Here is a 25,203-nt window from a genome sequence, read left to right on the forward strand (position 1 = left end):
CGCGACTCTCTAAGACGCAGTTGAAAGTCGTCAAGAATTAACGGGTTGTCAACACCGTTCTTTATCAAATTTAAAAAGTGCTTCATTGAATAGACGCTATGCAATGAATTGTATCCCAATGCTTCTAGCAAAAAGGTCTAGAATACAAATACGGATACGATCCATATTCCCTCTTGTAGGGATTTCTCAGATTTTTTTAAAATTGTTTTACAATAAGGAGTACTTTGTTTGACTCGGACTCTACACAATGGAGGCATATTCGTGGACGCTACGAACTAGCATATCGTACAGAACGCGAATCACCAATATATTATATATTTATATAATCGCCAATAAATATAATTTTAGCTTTAAAAATATTTTAATTCTGTTTTTAATTAAAATAGTTCAAGTCCACTTAATTAAAACGGATTTCTTATATATTTTTTGGGAGTATTATGTAATGTAATATGACAATGACAATCATCAAATAAATCTTAAGATTTTGTTTTAAACAAACCTCTTGAAGAAGCGATCTTAAAAAGCAAAAAACATCATAGAAAAACGACAAATTGCTTGAATTATATGAGGTGTATAAATAAAGCAAGATGTTTTATAATAAAACAATAAAAGAAAATACAGAATTTAATGTTTTAACCCTATTTTTAAAATGATAAAATATAAAATGTTTTGGTAAATTCATTTATTGTGGTTATATTGGTATTCTATGCATATTACAACCAACAAAAATTAAATACCCTTCTGTTCATCACATGTATTTAAAAAGAGCTTAAAGTGGGTTAAGGTCTTTCACCAATCTGACGCTCAATCGTCTGGCCAATGCAATAATTTGGGGAGGAAACAGATTATTTGTTACTGTCCAATATTTAGTAAAAATTGCCATTGTGTAAAGACGATGTTTAAAAATGAATAGATTCATGACCAGAAAGGTGCATTATACTGATTTTTTACTTATGACTGACTGTATTCTTAGCTCAGGTCCTTTTACAAAATGCTTTCTGATTTTTTTCGAATAAAGGAACGGTACGCGTGCTTATTTTTCGAAAATATGTTTAAAATAACTAAGTTTTATAGGCTTTTAAGAAGTCTATTAAATTAATTTTATCTATTGACTTTTTTTAGATTTTTTATTTTATTAATATGTTTTAGAATATTCGAATGCAATAACCGTCGTTTAAAAATATACTTATTATTTCTTTAAACATTTAATTTTATTAATGCTTATATATGAAGCATAAAATAAAATTAAATATGTATAAGACTGCAGAAAAAAATTAGGGATATATTAATATTATTTAATATATCTAAATCTAAAAACTTTAATATTTCAAAACAGCAATGAATTCACTTATTATACTCATAATTATTATTTTGTTTTTTTTTATGTTTCAGATTTTTTCCTGTATTTAACTGTTGTTAATCTTCACGACGATTAGCTTAATTTTTTTCAACCTTCGATCATTCTGTAAAGCGTCGATTTTATTAAAAATAGCACCATTACAAAATCAGTTTGTGAGCAATTTAATCCAGACCTTTTTATCACTGTAATCGGCACGGTAGCAATAGTGTTTTTATAACCCCAAAAATTCAAGCCAACTTGGGCAAAGCGTGGAACATTAGTAACCGAGTTTTTTTCATATATTTATAATAAATGTAACTCCTAAATAAATTAGTTTTTAATATTTCGCGATATAATTATTTAAAACGAGGTTTCGCTTAACATTCGTGTAACAATGTAAAGTACTTAAATATATTTTGTAGCATCAATATTTCCTTGTATTTTTTTAGCCTAACATTTGTTTAACAATAATAACGGTTCAAAATACCATTTGAAATATTCGCATTTAATATGCTAACCTGTATTTAATTAATTTTAGAGTTAAGATAAACTTCCAACATAAATAATTAAATATAGTTTCAATTTATAACGTGCCAATCGAATCAATTTCACAAAAAATAGGCGCCGATCTTGATTTAACTGCTCAAAATACGATCCCGATAACAAAATTCATATCGTGCACATTTTCGCCTAGCAATATTGAGATCGAAAATCAGTGATAGCAGTAGTAATTGGTGCTGCATTATGCGATCAGTTTAATAACAATAAGGATAGGCGCGAGTGAGGAGGCTACCATTCAATACTACCACTGTTCACTACGACTCACGGCAATAGTTCACGGTGATAGTGACCGAGTCACGCGAGCAGGGAGGGGTGACTATCACGAACACTAAGTTCACCGGCAAATCACTCGTATCATTTCACTCTGTACCTCGGCGAGGTGAGCACAAGCCTACCGGTGCACGTACCATATACACATTGCAATATATTTATTTATGAATGCGTGTGTATATGTTTAATGTGTACACGAGAACGTATAAATAAATAAATAAATAAAAATTAAATCGTTTATTATATGAATTTCAGCATCTTCGAGTTCAGTGATAGTGTTGTGATTGTATAATAAAAAGAAGTCAAGATGAGTAAAGAAGCTACAAGTAAGTGTTATTTAATATATTTTTAACATATCGTCAAATCGAATCTTATCACAAACGTACGTGTAAGAAGCTAGGTTTAATTTCTATATAAATGTCTGCATCTGCAAAAATACACACTATAAACATTGTCTTGATAACAGAGTTATATAAACGAAATGAACGTCTTTTGTTATGTAAATGTTCTGAAAAGACACTAACGATTTCGTATCACGCATTTTATTTAAAAGGATCAGAATTGTCCCTTCGCATGTTTTTTCCTTATAAATGGTACGAATAGACACCGATTTTTGTAGGATTGTTTTAAAATAAATATAAAATTGCTTCATTTCAATTTTCTTTAATGAATTAAAAATTATGCGTTCCTTGGCAAGTTTCGGCATGCTCTATTGATTCGTACAAAATGGTACTGACGGTTACGGATTCATGTTAGATATGTAATTTTATTAACTCAATTTGTAATCGTGTTATGTTCAACCTGTTGTTCGGTAGTATTCCATGCAAAATGCACGTTAAATAGTAGTAAAATGTATACATAATCTTGATTTTATGTACTCAGCTTAAGTTTGTCAACAACTTAACAATCTAAGTAAAAAAATCAATGATGAATATCGTGTGAAAAATATTTTCTTTCATATAAATAAATCAACTTAAAAACTATTTTAACTTTGGAATAAAATGGCTTTACAGCTGTTTATGTTTAATGGCTTATTTTTTACAAATTTATACGATAAGTTTCGTTTTTTAGATCAAATTCATTAACAAAAGCTAGGAAAACAAATCTGTGAATATCCATTATATAATAATTACTAATTCTGAACTTAGACTTAGAGGAATGATAGTAATTTAAAATCAATAGTCTTTCAGGTGTTATTATTTATCTTACAGCACTAATCTTTCGTGCTAGATTTTTTGAATAAATATTTTTGGATGGTAAACGTTATATGTTTATTTAATACATAATCTGTATTTATACAAAGTATGTATTAAATATTTATGGTACTTTTAACTTAAAGAAGATATTTAAAAAAAACATCCAGCATATACATAGATATTTTTTTTACAATAATTGTCTTTTAAATAAGCGATAATTAATCAATACATAGTTTTATGCGCAATATAATATAATTTAAATATTTTTTACGTGTTAATATTATAGTAATTGCGTACAGAAGTATTAGTAATTAAACTTTTGCGTTGCATTATTTAAAAAAAACTGGTTGTTTATATATGGGTTTTTTCTCAGTATTATTGATTATAAAACATTTTGTAAACAACAATATGTATAATAAAAGTTTTTAATACATAATAATATAATACGCACTTGAATATTAAAATTAAGTATGAATTTGTAAATAAATTTGATATATTTTAGTATTAATTATATTTAAGATATTATTTAAAAAAAACTGCATTAGTCTTGTCATATAAATAAAAAAATAACTGAAGGGTAGAAATTTTGACAATCACCAAATTTTAAAATAAGTTTTTACCACTAAGTCGTTAGAAGTATAGCTTTAAAAATTCATGATTTTACTTAATATGTACAAATAAAAATCTTTTTAATAATTAAAGTATAATTGTATGTACCTATTTTAATGACTTTTTTCTTAATAATGTTTAGATATATATTATGTATTAAAATATAAATATTTATTAAAATTAATACAGAACTAAAACAGCATATTTTAGTTCTGTAAATTTAATTTCATTACAAATAAGCTTAAAAATAATTTCTAGAAAACAATATATTTAACAGAGCTTTTTCAATTTAATCAAAATATTCAGAATAAAATCGGATTGAAATATATATTAACAAATCTATATTTTTTTAAATCCATAATCCGGATTATATTTCTGGTAAATAATTATAAGTTATGTTAGCTTTTATGTTTATTGTACATTATTGAGTAAGTTGATTTATGTAGATATAAACAATAAGGAAAATCCTCAACAAAATAAATTTTAGGCCTAGATTTAAATTATTTATTAATAGGATATATTAATTTTATATTGTAAATAACTTTTTAACACACTATAGCATCTTAATTGCAAAAAACTAAAGCGTTACATTTAAAAACTTTTTTCTAAAAAAATCATGCAAGATTAAACTATACGTTTTTGAGATATCTGTGGACAAACAAATAAGCAAACAAACACACTTTCGATTTTGTATATGTATGTATACACAGTTATAATGTGCGTTGTTTTGTATATTTTGACTGAGCTAGATTCTATTTATTCATAATATAAAAATAAAATATTGGATGGTTTTATATATAAAACATATTTATATTTATTTTAATCATATTTTAAAACACTAAACTAATACAGAATGTTTTTTTCTTTATCAATAAATCAGAATGTTAATATTTATGTGCTGCTCAAAATCATAATTATCTTACACATCTAAGCTATAAAAAAATTAGATATATTATTCGATAAAAAAATAATATCACACTAAATATTCGTTATAATTTTATCGCTATGTTATCTTAATTCACGTTGTATCATCTTACTTGCTACATGATACGCCAATTGAACGCCTTATGCGAAAAACCAAAGTTACGCTTTCCCGAACGAAAGAAAAACTTTTCCCTCATTCACCTGACATCATCGCGAAGATCTCCATCATTGTCGCTATTACGGCAATTATGCAACGTCCATTATTATTTTTTCTCTTTCAATGAATTTTCATTGATCGCCGCGTGCGAAACCGGTTCCTCTCGGTGCATGATCGGTTTGCTCCACTTTGGCTATTCGTGTATATGTTTTTTTCTCTACATTTTTTTTGGCCCACACAACCCACACTTGTGCGTCTCGCGTATTTTTGCACCGGCAATATGTTTTGCAATGGCGAATGTGTGACCCTATTAAGGTTCAAAACGCTTTTTATTAATGTAAAGCGATTTTTTACACTCCATCTAATCTGCAGTTTAATTTATTCGCCTCGATTTTTTATCTAATCTAATTTTTTTGAAGATTACTTACGCTTAAACCATGTTGAGTATTTAATTTGATCAGTAGATACCACTATCGTTATAATAGAATAATATCTATCAGTAACACATAAACACATTTTTGGATCATGTGGGATTAAGTAGAAAACGTTAATTTTTTTATAATGCACGATTAGAATTAATGTATTTTTTGCATTCATTATTCGATTGCTAATAATATAATAAATAGTATGTTTATCGTGATGGTATTAACTTGCTGCGTCCTGGTTGCGCTTCCTTGTTATTTAAACAGAATTTAATTCAACGAAGAACTTTTCCTATGTATTTATTGCAAAAATATAACATAAAAATGTTTAATGTTAAACTATAAATACACAATGAAGGTCGCGAGGAACATGAATTGAATGCAAACTGTGGTTTTGTTCACCATATAAAAAAACATCGTTTTAAACGATTGATATGCTGGTTATATAACTTGAAACAATATCGCAATTTTATATTATTGTTTGCATTGTATTTTTATTAGTATGTGCAGTATTTTACTATTAATATAAATTATATACGCAATTATTATATAAAGAATTTTCAGAATGTATCATAAATACGTAGCACATAATCGCATTTCCTCACATTTCTACAAATTATGCATATTTCAATGAGTCTGAACCGCAAATATTTTTTTAATAAATCTCACATTATAAATATACTTTATTTTTTATAACATGATATATAGCTTCATTCTATAAAAATTCTAGACTATTATTAGTTATTATACAATAATAGACGCTCATTCTGGAATACCACAGGGATCCAACCTGGATCCTCTGCTTTTTTTGCTCTTTATCAACAACATACAACCGGCTATGAAAAATATTTAAGTAAAAATAAAAATCATAGCAAATATATCTGAACTAATTTAATATATAATTAATCTAGTCAATAAAGTATAGTATATATTTAAATATTAACTTAAAAATATAACACTTAATATAAAAACCTGTTTTAGTACAAACTAAAGATTTCAACCCAAATATTCAAATATTCGATACTCAAATTTTGGAACAATTGTTCGAATACTATTCGTAGAATTTTTTTAGCCAAATGTTTTGCAAATTACATTGAAAGTTTTTGTGCATAATGTAAGTGGCAATTTATCGTGATTTTAATAAAAATTACATATGTGCAGGTAATTGGTCAATGTTTTATTAAAAAGCCTAAATTATATAGGTAAATAATTATTATATATAAAAAAAGAATTAATGGCGAAACAATAAATTATTTACATAGTTGATTTATTGATTCAACACATAAATATTTCCAATTCCAATTTGTTTAATTCTTAAGTAAAAAGAGGCTATATCTTTGGCACAAAATATTATCAAGAATTTTGATTCTTAATATAATGTAGAAAATTCGCCTCTTACTTTTACGAATAATTCATCAACTTCTGAATTGCAACTTTAAATGCAAAGAACGACTTTTTTCTCTTATGAAGTTTAATACATTTTATCCAAATAATATCCTAATATATTTTAGATAATTAAATAATTAAAAAATAATAATTGAAACGTTGGACGTACAATTTAAAACACTCCTAACAATAAACCCAACACCAACCGCTAGTAAATGGGGTTTTTCAACAGTAGGTACAATCAATACAATGTTAAGAACCAATTAAAAATACGAAATTAAAATGTGTTGTTATTTTAAAAATATTCACTCTTAAATTACAATAGAAGTGCAGTTTACGATAAATTTGTATTATTTTTGGATATAATTGTATTTAATGTATAATGTGATTATTTTAATTTTTTTTAATTATTTTTTCATTCAGTTTTGAAACTTAAGTATAGAAACGAAACTAAAGTTATGATGCATTAGGGAAATCAGTCAAGTCATGATGTGTTATAAAAAATAAATCAATACAAAATAAATAAAGTAAAAAGTCCTCCAAGCTTATCTTCACAAATTTGAGCTCATTTTAGCTCTCTTTTGAGTGGTATCGCCGTACATGTACGGCGGTCGATTTTTACTATTTTGAAGTACTCAAGATACTAAACTTTAAATGCGTTGTTATATTTGAAATATTTACATTTAAATTACATTTATTTACTGATACAAAAAAATATAAATATTATTATTGCCTATGCATATAAGTGATTTATAGAAAATGTCCTCTTGTTTATATAAGAAAAATTACAAACCAATGTTAAAAAAAGTCCTGGATATCATATTGTGTTATTTTTAATTTTTATAAATAAAATTAATTATTTTATTACTTCATTAGTATATATTTATTATATTTTATTATTAGCAATGCTTGATTTTGCCTATTATTGTTCAATGCAGCAATGAGTTGTTCTATTTATTTTTTATACATTCTAAGAAATGTAAAATCTACAAATTTCATCTTTAAAAAAGATTATGTATCTATAGCATTGCTTTATATGAGGAAGTATTTATAAGGAAGTGAAAATATTTTTTGTTATATACATAAAGTACATGTTAGTCTTAAATGCGTAAACATGTTGATTTAAATACTCAATTATCTTAGATGAGATTTCCTTGAATTATTCGGGGGAAATGTTCTTCTAGGTTAACCTTTCAACAATAATAAATGTATTTATAGATATATTAAATTAATTAGCTTATTTAATTTTACATACATCGGAAGGCAAGTAGGTTTTATTGAATATTCATATATAATATTATAAATAGCCAGTATTAACTATACAATAGTTATGACTGTAATATAACGTTTACCATCTGACATAAATTCTATAATACCGGATATTTACTGTTATTATTATACACGTAGTACTTTTTTATCGAAGATGTTTAATATTATTTAGCACAAGCTTTCATCTGTTTTATGTTAAACATCTTATTTGAAAAGTATTACCGTTTTTTAAAAAATAGGAAGGGTGATAAAAAAGACAACACTCATTAGATCAGTATTTACGCATTTGATAAAAATCTGATGATACATCACTAACATTTTTTAATTGCACATTTTTAATTTTTTCCAAGTCGACATTGACTAAGGTTATGTTTGTTTTTCGCGATAACGTTAATTGCCTATAAAGAGGTTATATTATAATAAAAATGATACATTGTCTACGGCCCGTCTTCGTTAGTTACCGCGATGTCGTGAGAAGATTCCGGCGGCCGGTTACGTTGGCAGCAATGCTTCCGCGTAAACGTGTTTTCCTATGCAAAGCAACCGAGTTCATTGTCACGATCGAATCGTACGCGCGAACCCGACACCTTCGCGGACCAGCCAGCCTGAACTTGACCCAAAACGAGAAAACAGAAGAATTTTCGAAATCGAAAGCGGCTTCTGCGCGTTTAACTACATTTTGTATCTCACAATATTTAACAAACGGATATATCGTTCAATGTTATTATCTGTCAGATGCTGTTGTTCATGGACACGATGTAACAAATCTAGGCCTGCCGGTCGCTTTCTTGCATTTTGCACCTATAATCTCGCGCTTTGCGCTCGCATATTATAGTATAATATAGAATAAAAAAAATATGAAAATAATGCAATTTTTATCAAGTTGTATCTAAAAAAGATTTAATTTTAGTCATAATTTCAAAATCTAAAGTCCATAGTAAAGATTAAATTTTGTCATTAAACCAAAATAAAATTGTAAAAATTGCAAAGAAATATTTCAGAACTACTTTTATTTCGCCATTGATCCGTGAACGTGGGACAATTTAAATATTCAAATTTGTTTATCGTAAAAACACGTGAAATGGCTCACCCGTCCCAATATATTGTTGACAATAAAAATGTGACAACGACAATAAAAAAGCATCTTGAAATTTTTAATAAAAAATTATAATCTTCTATTGTGTTACTTTTGTTACGGTTACGATTTCACTGTAACAGTAAGCAAAATTATATTACTAATATTTATTTTATTTATTTAACTAATATAGCTAATTCTTTATACACAAAACAAATATAATCATTACATATAAAGAATAAAAAAATACTTTGGTACTATTTTGATGCTTCTTTACTCCGCCGATTGTCCTAGGAATATTATTATACAAATTAACAACATAAAATATTCTCCTGGCCGTACTCGTTTTCTTGTACATAACTCTCCTAAAATTATATATATAATATATATTTCTAGTATTAAATCTGTATACAATAGTACATCTTAATTTATTAGTAAATACTCTTGTAACATATTATCTTCTAACTTATATGATACATATATAAATACTAAAACATTAATGTTCAATATTTCTTTAATATCCAACCATTCCAATCTTTCAATCATACTTCTACAACTCATAAATATATTTTTATTATTACAGTGAAAATATAACTTTACTGAAAAATACATATTCACTGTAACATATACATTTATTTTTATATAAAAACTGCTATAAGATTTTCGGTATATTCCACAAGAATCTATAATATCAGACTGCGTGACCAAACAACGAGCTTTTTTTCTTGTAAGAGCCATTGAGAATAAAAACATTTTGCTGCGCGGTTAGTATCAAAAGACCTATTTTTTAAAAGTAGATCGTTTTTTAAATAATCTTTAAATTTCACACCTTGCTGTCGGCAATATAAAGCATACAAATGAAATAGCTTGTTTTTTTTATCTGGGATGGGATTATTACCTTTTCAAAGTTAGTCTCCTTAATCTCTGAATTATACTATTAATTTAAATCGATGATAACCCTCGCAGAAGCTTTAGAACATACACTTAATCATTATAACTATTTATTTCAAATCAATCAATAAGATCTTATGAAATTTTTCGTAAGCATTATGGTATTTCGTTACCTTCAATTAAATCGATTTCAATTTATATAATCAGGATAAATGAGTAAGTCCAAATATTTATTTATCGAGAATTTACTGATCGTCCTCAATTATTGCATTACAAAATCCCTCTTGTGACATTATACTGAGTAATTACAAACTTTTTTTTCACATTTATAAATTGCCAATTCTTTCAACAATGACGCTTTATTTATTTTTTAGGTCGATCGCGATACAATAGGTTGAACAATAATATTTTTTTCTTCGCCTCAGATGTTCAATTATTCATTATAATAGATTGATCGCAAAACCGAAGCGAAAATAAACAAAATTAAAAACCGCAACACTAAAAAAACTGCAATATCACGTTCGATTATATAAGTTTAATAGCTAGGATGGAAATTCAACCGGATGCTGCGGTTAATAGACTTATTTTAATGATTGACATATTATCATGTAAACAATATCCTTTAAAACATACATCTACAATTGAATAAATACGTTTTGATATTTATATTCACAATAATGAAATAATTTGAATGAAACTAGACGGCCATAATTTTTTTATCATAATAGATAGCAACCAGATGCTGTGTATGTTCACTGATCTGATTATTCTGTGTTTAAAGAGAAAATTCTGCTCAAATTCGTCGTCAACTTGTTTAATTTAAAACAAGTATGATTGACATTTATGATAAAGAAAGAAGTTGAAATATAGAAATCATTACAGATAAACGATCGATAAAATTAATGAACAATATTAAGAAATGCCTAGAACCATTTTTTTTTTTGAAAAGTTTATCTAAAGATGTCGTTAAAATTAAGAAAGTCATTCTTAGACTCAACCATTGTATTAACGTTTGTAATGGCTATGTTGAAAATTAAATATAAAGAAGTTCTAAAGGTAATTGGTCAATCAAAAAATTAAATGCTGTGCAAATACATATCTCAAATTTACTTTCTGTTGAGCATAGAATGTTTCCTTATGTCTACAAAGGGTACGGTAAAAGTCAAATCATTAAGATGAATAGTTGGAACATCCAAGCAATGTTGTATTTTTTGTTTGTATAATTAATAGTCATTCAATGTATTGATAAAAAATATAGCGTAAATGCAAGTAGGTGTGTTGGATAATGACCTTTATTTTGTTATTTTATTATTTATATGAGTTTACCTGTGTATCGAATATATAAATTGACGTTCTTCTGGGCTTGAGCTGGTTCGCAGCACTCTTGAATCGAAATCTATAATTTGGAATTCCCGAATAACTTAATACTCCCTCTTTATCGAAAAAGTTCAAAAGAGGTTCTTGAAATACCTTTATAAGATGATATATGCTTATTATCCGTTCTTGTATCCCAGCGCCTTTTTTTCGCTTTGAGGAATTCCAGTTTTAAGTTACGGGACGTCTTCGAGAATCATGATCGCGTCCTCTTTTGATGACCGCTAGAGCTAGGATGCTCGCACAAGTCGATTCGCCTATGGCTGTCGCATCCGGCTCCTTAATACGCTGGCATTTCACATTGATCTATTTAGCGTCAGCTACTAGGATCATTTGATTTTTTCCTTTCTTACTTTGTATGAAAGGAAAAAATGTGTTTTTCGATCTTACTTATATTGTATTTTTTACTATGTATTGTCACGATGGTCTTAATTTAATTTAAATAAATACGACGCACCTAGCTCCTGCTATTTTTTGTTAGTATTTATGTAATATTTATTTTAAAATAAGTATTTTTATTAATATATTTTTATAACGATAAATGCAACTATCGAGTCATTAAGACAACGATAAAATTTGTCCGTAACATTCGATGAATATTTATTAGTGCGCGAATAGAAATAGCACTATCGTGCGTGTCATACAATATATCATAAACAAACTAAATCGATCATCACGCCATTTTAAAACTATTTTTATTAATAAATTACGTAAATTTTCCAACCGATTATGTTAATGTTGCGCATGTGATATTCGCGAAACAAAAAGGCCGCCGGTGAAAGGCTCCGATGATGATCTTCGCGTGCAAAAAGGAACACCGACTCTTGCCTGCATTGTTACTTCCAAATCAATTTGTTATTAAATAAGAAGAGGAGCGTTGCGCAATCCTCGTTACGTTACATAAGTCTAGAATATAACAACAACCACTGGAGACACTTGACAAATGGAGCGGCGTCTTGTGTGCCTTTGGATCACAAAGGGTAGGCTTGTTAATAGAGTTGCGTCACTCAGTGTTTGTATGTGGATTGATATTTATCAGACAAAAGAGACGAAGATGGCTTTGTTCGTCAATGAGACTTGTTGCTTAATTATAATAATCAATTTTATAATAAATACAAGCACAGTATTAAGTAATTGCAATATGCAATAATATTTAAATGCAATTTTATATTATAGTTATGTTAAAACATATTTATCATATCAAGTAGTTAACGTTACATATATCAATTATTAATGCATAGATACAAGTGAACTCGTTCACTATATCAACTTAAGTAATTGGGTGAACAACTACACAATTTATGATTTATAGATACATTATAAAATAATTAAATATTTTTTTATTTAATGAAATGAAATTTTTACATAATTTTATTCAACTTATGAATGCATTAGTGCTCATGGTTACATGAAAAGAAAGCCATATCTAACGTTTCACTTTTTTTGCAAAAACCAAGGAAATTGCACAATGATGACCACTATAAAACACTTTGATGCAATTTTACTAACATAAAATATAAACACGTAACGCCATTTGTGATTACAATACACAATTTTACCCTAATTACCAACATATTTTTACTATATAAGTTGTTGCACGTATGAGAGCTTTCGCTTTACAATATCACAAATACTCTCTCCCATATCTAGCACTAACTAAATACAATATGTACGTTTGCTTCCAACATTATAAGTATGTTTTCAAATAAATAATCAATCATATAGATGTATTTGATATTTTTTTAGGAGCACGTTATTCAATGGCTCAATATTTGTTATGATGGTTTTACTTAATTCCTATTACTTTAAATCTAAAAAATCGTTGCCTCTTGTGAAAAGCATTTTTTTTATTTAAACAGCTACAAAGACTGACATATTTTAAGAACAGTTATATTATTCCATTCAATTAAAAATGACTGATCAGCGATTATTTAACAGTTTTGGTTGTTTACATTGTAATTGAATAAGTCTTGTAATTAGCTTCATTCTTATATATAATATATACAAAAGATATTTGTCAAATGTCACTTAACAGTTTGATAATTAAAACTCTATAGAAAATACATTCGGGAGTAAATATAAAAATCTGACATCACGATCTAGTAGGTCGTCCATTTTAGCCATGAATAAAATTGATATTTTAGAAATGAAATACTGTTTCTAGAAGCTTTAGTTCCACAGGACCAGACTTTATTCCTAACTTTGTATTGAATGGCAGTCGTGTAATTATCCTTGCTCCATTTCGATTGATTCTCAATTTGTCGCTAATTTGTGGATATGTACAAAAATCACTTTGATCCACAAGAAAGATAAATCGTGTGTTGAAAACTTACGACCAGTCGCTATTTCATCGGCATCTGATAAATTCTTTGATATAATTTTTCACAGATATATCTAAGATCACTGTCGGCAAACGCTAGTTTACCAACAACATGGAGTTCATCTGCATCGTTCCACTGTCACTAACCTCGGTGATAAAATTCCTTAATTCTAAAATACAAGTTGTTTCATTTGACAGAGTTTGTCATGAGCTACTTTTTCGAAAGTTAACCAACTTCAGTTTTTGAAACGGTCTTGTTAGATTTTTTTGAGTTACTATGTCAATAGTAGCTCTGATGAATATATTCAATAAAATCGAACACAAGCTCACTAAATACATCGAGAAAAATAAATAAAGTTAAATATAGTTTAATCGAAAAATAAAATGTTTTTAAAATATTTTTTGGGCAAAAATCAAAATATCATACATATTATATTTAAATATATTACACAATACATACTTATATTAATTTACTTGTAATAGTAGTTTTTTAATATATTTCACTTAATAGTAAATAAATGTGACATATCTGATATTGATTCTAGACGTCTCAACTGCAATATGATATTACATAAAAAAAGCATAAATTTAGCATATAAAGCTCAAAATAAATATTAAGTAATTCTCAAATATTTATATACGCTTATGTCGAAATGTAAAAAGTGGTTTAATTAAATTTAAAAAGTACACATATGAAAATCTGATCACCATATCGCACGTACACTCGAACACGTAGAAGATAAACATCGACATGTGGTATACGCAAAATCAATTTTGACCTCTAACGTAACCGGGTGAAATTAACGACACTTGACGTTTGTAGTATCTACATCCGATATGTGTTTGTTTTTAAATTTTCGCATGTAAGAAAGTGTTACGGTCGCCATTCGCCGCGGTCTTGATTCGCTTCGACAATTAAGTTTCTACGAGCAAACTTTCGCACAGTTAACCGATCGATCTCGCAAGTTCATCCATATGTTGTCGACGCTAAATTCTAATCAGTCTTCTGAGCAGGTTGCCTAACTACGAGAATGTCAAATCTCGGCGGTGTTGTGTAGAGTTTTTCGTCGCAAAATCGTGTCAATTGCGTTTCGTCACGTTTCGCGTGGGAATCTGGCGACAATCGCGCCCCTCGATGACGCCATGTTGCGTTAAACCTCAGTTAAATTTAGTTACCTTAATTAGTTAAGTGACAAACAGTGGCTGTTGTCTTACTGACTCACTACACCAATAAACACAGATACATAAATATATCTTATACAAAAAAAAATAAAAGTCCAGACTTTGCTCATCAGTAATTTATCTAATGCTTGTGTTCCTAAAAATGATAATTGGAACAATAAGGAATAAAAACCTAAAAATATAATTTGTTGATTGTGTTTATCCCGTTGCAACGTTTAGAAATAAATGAGAAATCTTTATTAAACTTTCTCAATTGTAAGAGTCGGTTTAATTATTTTGCAACCAGGCAAGAAATGTATTTAGTGATAATATCAGAGAACAAATCCAAACATCTTTCAAGTCTTACATTTTTTATATGCTGATTGAATTTGGAATCCGCTTAAAAACTTGCTCAAACTTACTTCAAATATGTAGTTTAATTATACAATATAATTAACTCAATCTCTGAATCAATTTATGCGACTTTTAGAACATTTAATATTGTCTGATTAGTTAATTTAACTTGTCTATATTGGCGATTTTTAAAAGCAATATGTTTTATTTATGCATGTATAATAGAGAAACCATAAATATTGATTTTAGACGATACATGTATTAAATATGTGGCATAGTGCTCCAGAAATCCAAGAATGCATAAAAGAAAGCAACATATTCAATGCAGCAATGATTATATTACATAGATAAATTAGCTATAAATTCAATTAAATGTATTATATATTTTATGTAATAAAAAACAGTTTACTATTTACTTTTATGTAACATTGTTAAAATCAGGAAAGTAATTAATTATATTTTTGGTTTGGTAAGATTTTAAGAAAAATGTTGTTATGTCAACGATTTAGTATTTGAAGCATAATTTGTTTACTTCATAATATTTGTATTAAGCATAAACAGGAAAATTAAAAAATATGTAAATAAATACATAATGTTCAAGGAAAAATATTAATTTAAAAAATAAAAAATTTAGAGAAAATTAAGGCAAATAAAATGTAGATTAGGACTTATTATTATTTGTATCTATTTTTATTACTAATAATTCAGTAAATTTAATTTAAAAAAATATTTACAGATTTTTTGTGGTTATGATTTTTTCTATTTAATAAATCATTTAAATACAGTTTTAAAATATACATTTTAATACTTACATATCTGTGTTATGTTGTCATTATTGTAAACGCATCGACAACAGTATTGCTACTCTATTATTATTCACCTTGTGCCGTTGCATAGATGGCTCTGATAACGGTAAAATGCAATGCAAATCGAAAATGTTTTACGATGAAAACGATAGGCAACTATAATTGTTTTTATATAGAAAATATATATATATATATGTATATAAATAGCGAAATTATTATAGACTTACATAATTCATGAACTTTTAATTGAGAGCTTTTTTTTATAAAAAGCTCGATAAATCAAATTTATCGAACTATGCGCAATATTTTTATTTTATAAATTTATTTTATTAATATTTATTTCATTATTACATTACACAATATTTTCTTTTCTTAATTTAATTTTATAAATATACAAATCAAGATGCACCTTGACAAGATCGTCATTCATTATCTTTAACATATAATTTGATAACGTCATGTTTATAACCGATTGGTATATCAATAAGTTCAACAACAAAAAAAGGACCGTGACTTCGATATTTTTTACGTTCGAAATTTTATTGGCACTTTACTCCTACAAACTCGAGAGAAAATGCTCTTTCAATTCGTTATGAATATTCCAAATGCTAAAACGAGACTGTACGCCAATATGAGATTCGTCATGAACGTTCTAGTTTCTATTTTTTTCTCAATAGTTATGACACCTTGCATTATAATATTTTAGGAGAAAGGCAACGTTTCCTCTTTCGTCCTGACGTTACTCGAATGTCAAGTTCGTTGGCAGTCGTTTAAAGTGGTCAAGAGGTAAAAAGTTCATCCGGGTTGGTATCTCGGCCGTAGAACCGGCTAGGGAACGGTGCATTTGAATTTGCTCTCAAATCGTATACAGTAACGGTATCATCACTACGCCATATGTGTTTATTTTTTTGTTTCAGAGCTCCCAATCCTGTCTGCTCGTCTACCCTGTCGTTTAGATCGCCGGTAGCCATATTGCACAATAACCGTTTCCACTCTTGAGACCCGCTTCTGGGTCATGTGTGTTGACAGAACCGAAATAGCCTCCACTATCTTATTTTCATAATCATAACTTAATGGGTTTTTATCATTGTTATTCTAAGCGCATCCACAAATCTTGCACAATTTGCCTCGTTTTTGATAAAATAAAAATTGTCAAAGAAGATAATTGAAACACAACCAATATTTTAAAGTATATAAAAAATCGTTTTAATTTTTTTATTTTATTTATTTATTTATAATCAAATACTTTTTGTATGTATTCATTATTAAGAATATATATAATATTGTAAGAAGCTAAATATTTTATATAAAAAATAAAAATTAAGACGGCTTATTATAAAAAGTATCATGTCAAGAAAATAATATTATAATATGTATAGACATATAAATAAAAATTATAGCATTTTGTTACTGAATTCTGGATGATTAATGCTTTAAACTTAACTTCATTAAGATGCAATAAAAATTAATTTGGGCAAAAAAATAGACTTTTATATTTATTTTATAAAAATACTTTGACTATTATTATACAACATTGATAAAAGCCTAGACTCATCCAAATATATTGTGACAAAGCCAATGCGTTGACTAGGGTTTCTCAAATTTTGTATATGTAATACGAGAGATATTCGAAAAATAACCATTTTTAGATTGATTTATTGTAACCAAAGAACACCACTTTATTATATTTTAACATTAGTCACAATGAATCTTAGACGAGTTTTTTTTATTCCAACGCCAACGCGCGTTTTTGCTATTTTCATAAATAATTCTATAGATGCTTTTTAATATTGATCATAAAGTTAATTTATCAAGTTCATCTGATAGCTTACAACTCTTTTCTGTAACCTCAATATTTCATGCTTTCATTTGACGACATCATTATACCGCGTTTTGCCATACCTAGAATCAGTTTGAAGATTAACTCTAACAGGAGCAGTATTGTAGTTTATCGGAAAAAAATAACATAAAACGAATGATTAAAAATATCTTACAATCAATTACTTTTCAATTGCCTCTTAAGCCCAATTCAAGTGTCGATATTTAGTTCAGAGCTAAATATTATTATATAATTTATCACAATTTATCATCGAGAAAATTAAAAAAAAATAGTTTTTTTTTTTGAGTATCTAAGGATTTATATTTCTTTCACTAGATGTAAACCATAAGTATCAACGTCATTCTGAAAATTATAAGAGTATTTTAGTATTTACATTTTAAATGTTTTCGAATTACCTAAATCTTTCAACAGATATTAACCTGAGTCTACGTTAGATATAATGTGTTTATAGTCAAACACAAAAAATTAAGACATTTTCAGATCCAAATTTTCATTAAAATTGGGCTTCGTGAAAATTCACATATATTTTACTATCTTTATATTGGACCAGTTGTTTTTTCAGTCTCAAATATAGTCAAAACAAAAATATGTTTCAAGGATATTTTTCGATGTAAATTTTAGGAAAAATGGTGTGCTCATTTTTTTAAATGCAGAAGAATTACACAAATATTTTATTAATTATTAACCATAAGTTTTAATTTTACGTTATGTACTAATAGCTTTAAGCATTTCAGTTAACTGTGAATATATACGTTCCGTATAATAGATTTTAGAGATTAACCATTGATTAACAATTGATTTTTTATTGAGGACATTTTTAGAGACAAATTATAGAAATATGGGGTTTTTCCTTAATGTTTTAAATTTTAAAACTACCTTTTTTAATGTTTTATTTTTATGTTATTTTTTTACTGGATTTTCCTTAATCTATCACTTTCACATATTGACTTATTATTCTTATAAAACTCTTCTTTCTTTATTTTTTAAAATAGTCGAGAAATAAATAGTAAAATTATTTAGCAACTATTTTACAAGGAATAATTTAACAATCATTAAATATCAATGTTTGACTAAACTGTATTGCCAATATTTAATAAATAAAACGTAAAATAAAAAAAATTACGTCAGATTTCTAGTAAAATTTAAAAAAAATACATGCGTATTTCAATCAAGTATTATATTTATTATTAATATATCGTATTTTACATTAAAACATACAATTGTGGAATAGTTAAGTTAAAAATCAAATCCCGGATAGCATTTCACTATTTTCTGCATCATAAATGACAATTCCTTTTTGTTTTTGTTTTTAATACATGACATTATAATGCTTTAATTAATTATAAATAGAAATAATTTATATATTAACTTTGGCAGCATCTTCTCATTTCGCATATAAATGGACTTAATTTTTTTTCGTTAGTCAATTTTTTCTAAAGAGCAACTCAAGTCTTGGTACATACTCCACATCCAATTCATGTAATAACCTTTTAATCTCCATTATTTGCAAAATATCTGCATAAAATATTACTTGATTATTTTTTTGTAATTGATTTTATATAAGTAAATCTATTTACTAAGCCTGTGATCAATTTCATTGATTCCAGCAGCCTTTAAATTACCTATTATTTTAATAACTTTCTAATAAATATTAGCTTAGTTATTTGTTGACAATGTTTACTTATTTTACATACGTGTATTATATATAGAGTCTCCAATTACTCGAACCATCAACTACTCGAGTATCGAATATTAAAATTTTAAAATACTCGAGTACTCGAGTACTTTCGAGTATTTACCAAATGTACCAAAATAGCTATTATTCCAATTCGTGCACATATAAATAAATAAATAAAACACTTAGTATGTTAATTTTTACAATTATTTTAACTTCACGAACATACTTTTTAAAAACAATAATGCAAAAAGTGTCTCGAATTTAATATTACTGCTAACCTTTGGTTTTATTATTCCCGTTATAAAATAAACATTTTTGTTGATGTTGGTCTTATTGTCATTAACGCGTTGGATAAGGATTCTAATTTATATCTGTTCGCTTTTTATAGATATAAAATTTTTTGAACTCTCTTTTTATGTTCTCTTCTTTCATTCCCTTCTCTGCTTTTCTCTTATTTCCTTCGACTATTGACAAAATAGCATTTTGTAATTCTTCTTGAATAGATTTTTTTCTTAACAATATACAATATTCTACTCCTTCTGATTAATGCGAAGAATTTAAATCTATATCCTTCGAAGATGTATTTGGGTGAATCCCTTTCACTCTAGATCTAAACGGTTCACAAAGTACTGACTTTACTTTAAATGCCTTTAAAACACACAATTGTTTTGATTTATATTTTAAGCTGAGGGATCAGTATAAACAATTTACAACACTTTACGCTACAACTCCATAGTCATAAAACCTAAAAATTTTTTTGTTGATATTTCATATTGTTCATTGCCATAAATTAGATAAGTCGGGACTGTCGAACAGAAAACACAAAAGAAATTTCTCCGTCGTACCCACTAACATAGCCGACGATCGGAACTATGGAACTATGAAAAAATTATACCTGATAGTAACTGCTCTAACTCGGGACTTCGGGCATAAACGCCAAATAAAAGCAAGACGTTAACCTTTACGGACCGAGTTAAAGTTATTTTTGTTTCTGAAAGATTTCAAAATTTTTTAATTTCGAGTATTAATCGAGTAATTTTCAAAATACTCGATTATCAAGTTCTTGAAAAATAGACAAAAATACTCGAGTATCGAGTACTCGATTACTCGAATTGGAGACTCTAATTATATAGCATTGCGTTGGTCAGAATCACGCCAAATATAAATAGAAACAAGCTGTTTCACTTTTTAAACAAAATAAACAGATCACTAAACAGAATTAATATGAGTAATTGACACGTAAATTTTTTAAAACATTGTTTTCATTTATCAATATATATTATACTTTTGATTTATAAGACTATAAATGTGTACTATATATTTTTTACTGTCTGTGTAGAGAAATATCAAGTTATATTATATCCTTAGTTATTTTTTTATCCAGACTGTATAAATATATAGAAGACACGTTATTATTTTTTATTTTCATAAAACATATTATAGAATGTATAAAGAATGTTAAGTGAAATTTTCGAGTTATTTCAATTACGTTTAAAATTCTCCTATTTGATTCACACGGCCGTCAATTCAAAAGCATAAGCTTGTCATTCTTCCCTATCCAAAACCAGTAAGATGAGCAAAAAATTGACGACAACTTAATAGCTGAACTAGAAAGGAATTAATTTAAGGTCATTCTCATACTCGGCGTCTTCTAAACGGTTTGCGGTTTTGTTTTTTTCGCAACGTTGCGAATATCGGCTGGGAAAAAATCGTTAATCACCTTGGTTTTTCGAAATAGCCGATTTTTGTTAATGATCGACAACCAAATAAACCCCAACGACCTGCCGATTTTGCCTTTTGTGTTTTTTTCGCCATTACCTTCCGACGACAACAATTATCGGTTTAGCAAGCTGCCCAAGTTGCGAAATTCGAGTCAGGGATGGACCGAATCGGAAGACTCATCTTTGGAGCAAAACTTCATAAACAACATGTGAGGCAAAAACGTGACCGTGGCACTAAATCAAATATAGGACTATAGTTAAAATTAACTAGTTCAACAACGCGTGTTAACTGATTCGACACCAATTATCACTTTGAGTGATTATTGGTTCATAATCCGGCGTCGAGTGTTGGACAAACAGTGACTGAGATTAAAAAGAAAAACAATTAATCCCATTCGATGACATTGAGCCGCAAATGGTGAGATAATGTTGTCTTTGGGAGACGACTCTTTGCGAAATGATTCTGAAAATGCCACAATTGGGAATGAAAGTTTGCAAATTGAATTACACAACACAAAATTGTCGGATTGTGTATAATTCAACGAAGGCAGGCTGTAGTCGAAATCAATTTATTTATAAACCAACCATTATGTTATATAGTAATTTTTTTGAGGTTTCACATAGACGTAATTGCGTTGTAAAATTGATAATTTCGCCGAGATTGTTATAATGTAACGCAATATATTAGTCATGCTAGGATAAATTGCGACTGAAACGACAAGGTCATAGTTGATCCGAATACTGTTATCATGGATTAAATTGATTTCATATATAAAGAGAAATTTAGCAATTTTTCTATTGCAATATAATTAAATAAATTAGTAATAATTTGGTGTTTCGCTCATATTAAATTTTGTGAATATATATATAACAAAACATATTTTCTACAGTATAAATTTTAGCAAAAAGTTTTATAAATATATGATAGATAAATTAATAAAAATATTAAACATGTAAGAAATAATGATTATAATAATTTTCTAGAGTTGGTTATTTAATTGTATAATAATATAAGTCATCTTATTTGTTTTCTATTTATAGGAACAGACTGCAAAAAAAAACATGAGTTTATATTATTTATCTAAGCATTGTTTTAACAACGAAAACACCTTAAAAATACTATAATCCTAACAAATCATTTCTCTGCTGCTTTACAATAAGTCAGTGGTATACGTCAGGTACTAATACCTAAAAGATCTGTGTTCAAATCCCACATGAACTCTAGTGTTTAATAATTTGCATCGTGTCTCGAAAATTGGAAATAATTAACGTTCTGATCGATCATCACAGAAAAGGTTTTTTTAGATTTTCCTTATCTCGCGGAGCAATATCTTACGGAATGAGTTAGGTCAATTTTAAAGTGACATTTATTGATTGTTCCCTGTAATATTAATTTATTATGAATTAAATAGATGTCACTAATTAATTGACGTTGATTTCTGTCTGGTGTCTCAAATATAACATTAACTATTTTTATTACCTTTTAAACTATTATATATTCAATGCATAGTAATTAATATAAAAATAACTAGTTTATTTATTAGCAATTTAATCAGTAACAAAAATATAAAAATAAGTTGCAAACTAAATAGTATAACATTTTTTACATTGTATATAATTATAATCGGTCTTATATAACAAAAAAATTGTTGCTTTACTATTTTTAATTATTTTAAAAGTAATATGCATCCTTTAGCATAATAGTCGTAATGAACTTTTCCTCCAATTTCCGGACTTTCTCAATAATAAAAAAAAAACACTAATTACGCCAAAAACAACTTCGCATAATCGCAACCAATCAGTTGCGTGTTTTAAAGACATTTTTTCTAATATTTATTTCATAACACGCAGTTTTAACTGAAAGTTTACATAAGCGCAACCTATAGCAAAAATTAAACTTACTATTTTACTAATGGAGGAAGAAGGTAATAGAATGAATTTTATTCTTTGTTCGTGATTTTCGAAATTAATTTTCTCTTTGAACTTATCTAACGCTGGACTCTCCGGAAGGTTATAAAGGTTAAGTTGAATAGAAATTAAATTATTTTTAATCGCTCGGTTGTGACATATTTCTATGTATATGATATAATACGGTTAACGAGCATAATGTACTCATGCACATGTTTTAAAAATTCGCATAAGTGTGTCACGCACAGTCGATCAACCGGTCCATAAGACGGACTTCATAATAAATATACTAAAAAAAAATTACGACCTTGTCTCTGCTGCGATCAAAAAATACACTATTCAATGTCAAGTTGCAATACAGTATTCATTACAGTTTATCGACGAAATTAACGAAAGGGACCTGAATTAAAAACGTGTAAAAAATCGGATAATTGAGTATCGATTATCGTCAACTAAATTTTATGACTTAATGCCCTCTAAAAATGTAGCTTAAATTTTATTTTAAATGTAATAAACAGCTCTTAAAGTTACGCTTTTTCTCACAGTGTCAAGTGAAAAATGAATTCAATGCTCCAAGTGAATACAAATCTTTCAGTCTCTTAAATAATATGTTTTTGTGATTTATAAATAATTTTGAAGAGAGTTGAAATGTATACAAAACATATGTACTAGAAATATGCGCTTTTGCATTAAAGTCACTTAAATAATATATTTAATTGACTATTTAAATTGTGTACTATGAAATTATGTCACAATATAATTTTGAAATAAAATGCATTTCATCGGCAAATAATAGCTTTCATGTAATAAGCAAGAGTTTTCATATTTCGTTTCATTGTGATTTCTTTGAATGAATCATATTGTTTACGAATACGAATCACGTCATAATCTTTAAACTTATTCAAGCTTCGTGTTTTTTTCACGTAACATGCTCGCTGAATCGATTTTTGCTAAAAATAAACGGAGAAGAGACAAATTTCAGAGTTTATAGTTTGATACAAAAATATTGTATTTTTATTTTATAATTATTATATTTCACATAGTTTTTATTTATAAGTATATAATCTTTTTATTCAAGTACTTTTTTTATTATCCAGTAGAAAAACTTGAAAAAAATAATTAATTAATTTTTTTTTATTAATTTAAAAATATTATCTATTAAAAAATATTCATTGTTAAAAAAAAGCAATAATTGTTTTATACCAATGAACATAATATTTTAATCATGTCAATGTAATTAAACAAGAGCTTTAGTATTTTTTTAATGTCACAAAACTGTAAGCACCAATAGCATAATATACATAGATTACCTAATAGTATTTATCTTTATAATTTTCAATTAGTAAAGTTTAAATTTACTAAAAAATTCAATTTTATTTAACAAAAATATTTTTAAAGTATAATACATATTAGTATTTAACAAACAAGCTAATTAAACGTTAATAAATTTAAGCTAAAGATCTATTAAATGGTAGAGCACAACAAAAATATATTGTTGAATTTTTTTTTATTATTATGTAAACAAAAATGTCTAAATTTATTTAAAGCAGGAGTCGAAAATATTATATAGATTACTCTAAATAGCTTAAAATAATTTTTTAAACGTTTATTATATTAAGAATATAAAGGCTTAATAAAAATAAAAATTAAGTCAGTGTTTCTGCTTAAGAATTATTTAAAACGAATTAAGAGAAAAATACAAAATTATGGTTTTCTATTTGTTGAGAATTTTATAGATTTAATTTTATTAATAAGTATCTATATTTATGATATACACATAATACAGTGATTTAAAAAAATGAACATTATAAACAATTTAGAACCGAGCTTTGCAGCAATTAAAAATATCTTAAATATATCCCAAAATCAATAGGCGTTTTTTTAACTCACATTAATTGTTTTATATATGTGTACGTATTAATTAACCAATTGAAACAGTCGG

The 25,203-nt window shown here is 27.1% G+C and overlaps 1 protein-coding gene across 1 annotated transcript in view; it reads left to right on the forward strand.

The window, feature by feature from the left end:
• Positions 1 to 2,364: 2,364 nt before the first annotated feature.
• Drip (aquaporin homolog protein drip) overlaps positions 2,365 to 25,203 on the forward strand; it is a 55,358-nt gene continuing 32,519 nt past the window's right edge. The window contains exon 1 of the mRNA XM_088199229.1: positions 2,365 to 2,496. Coding sequence (XP_088055355.1) covers positions 2,478 to 2,496 — 19 coding nt within the window. The 5' untranslated portion in view covers positions 2,365 to 2,477. The remainder of the gene's footprint in view (positions 2,497 to 25,203) is intronic.

Source organism: Plectrocnemia conspersa, unplaced genomic scaffold (genome assembly GCF_051122295.1).
Source record: "Plectrocnemia conspersa isolate PC_06_02 unplaced genomic scaffold, ASM5112229v1 ptg000012l, whole genome shotgun sequence".
In the NCBI taxonomy this organism is placed as follows: Eukaryota; Metazoa; Arthropoda; class Insecta; order Trichoptera; family Polycentropodidae; genus Plectrocnemia; species Plectrocnemia conspersa.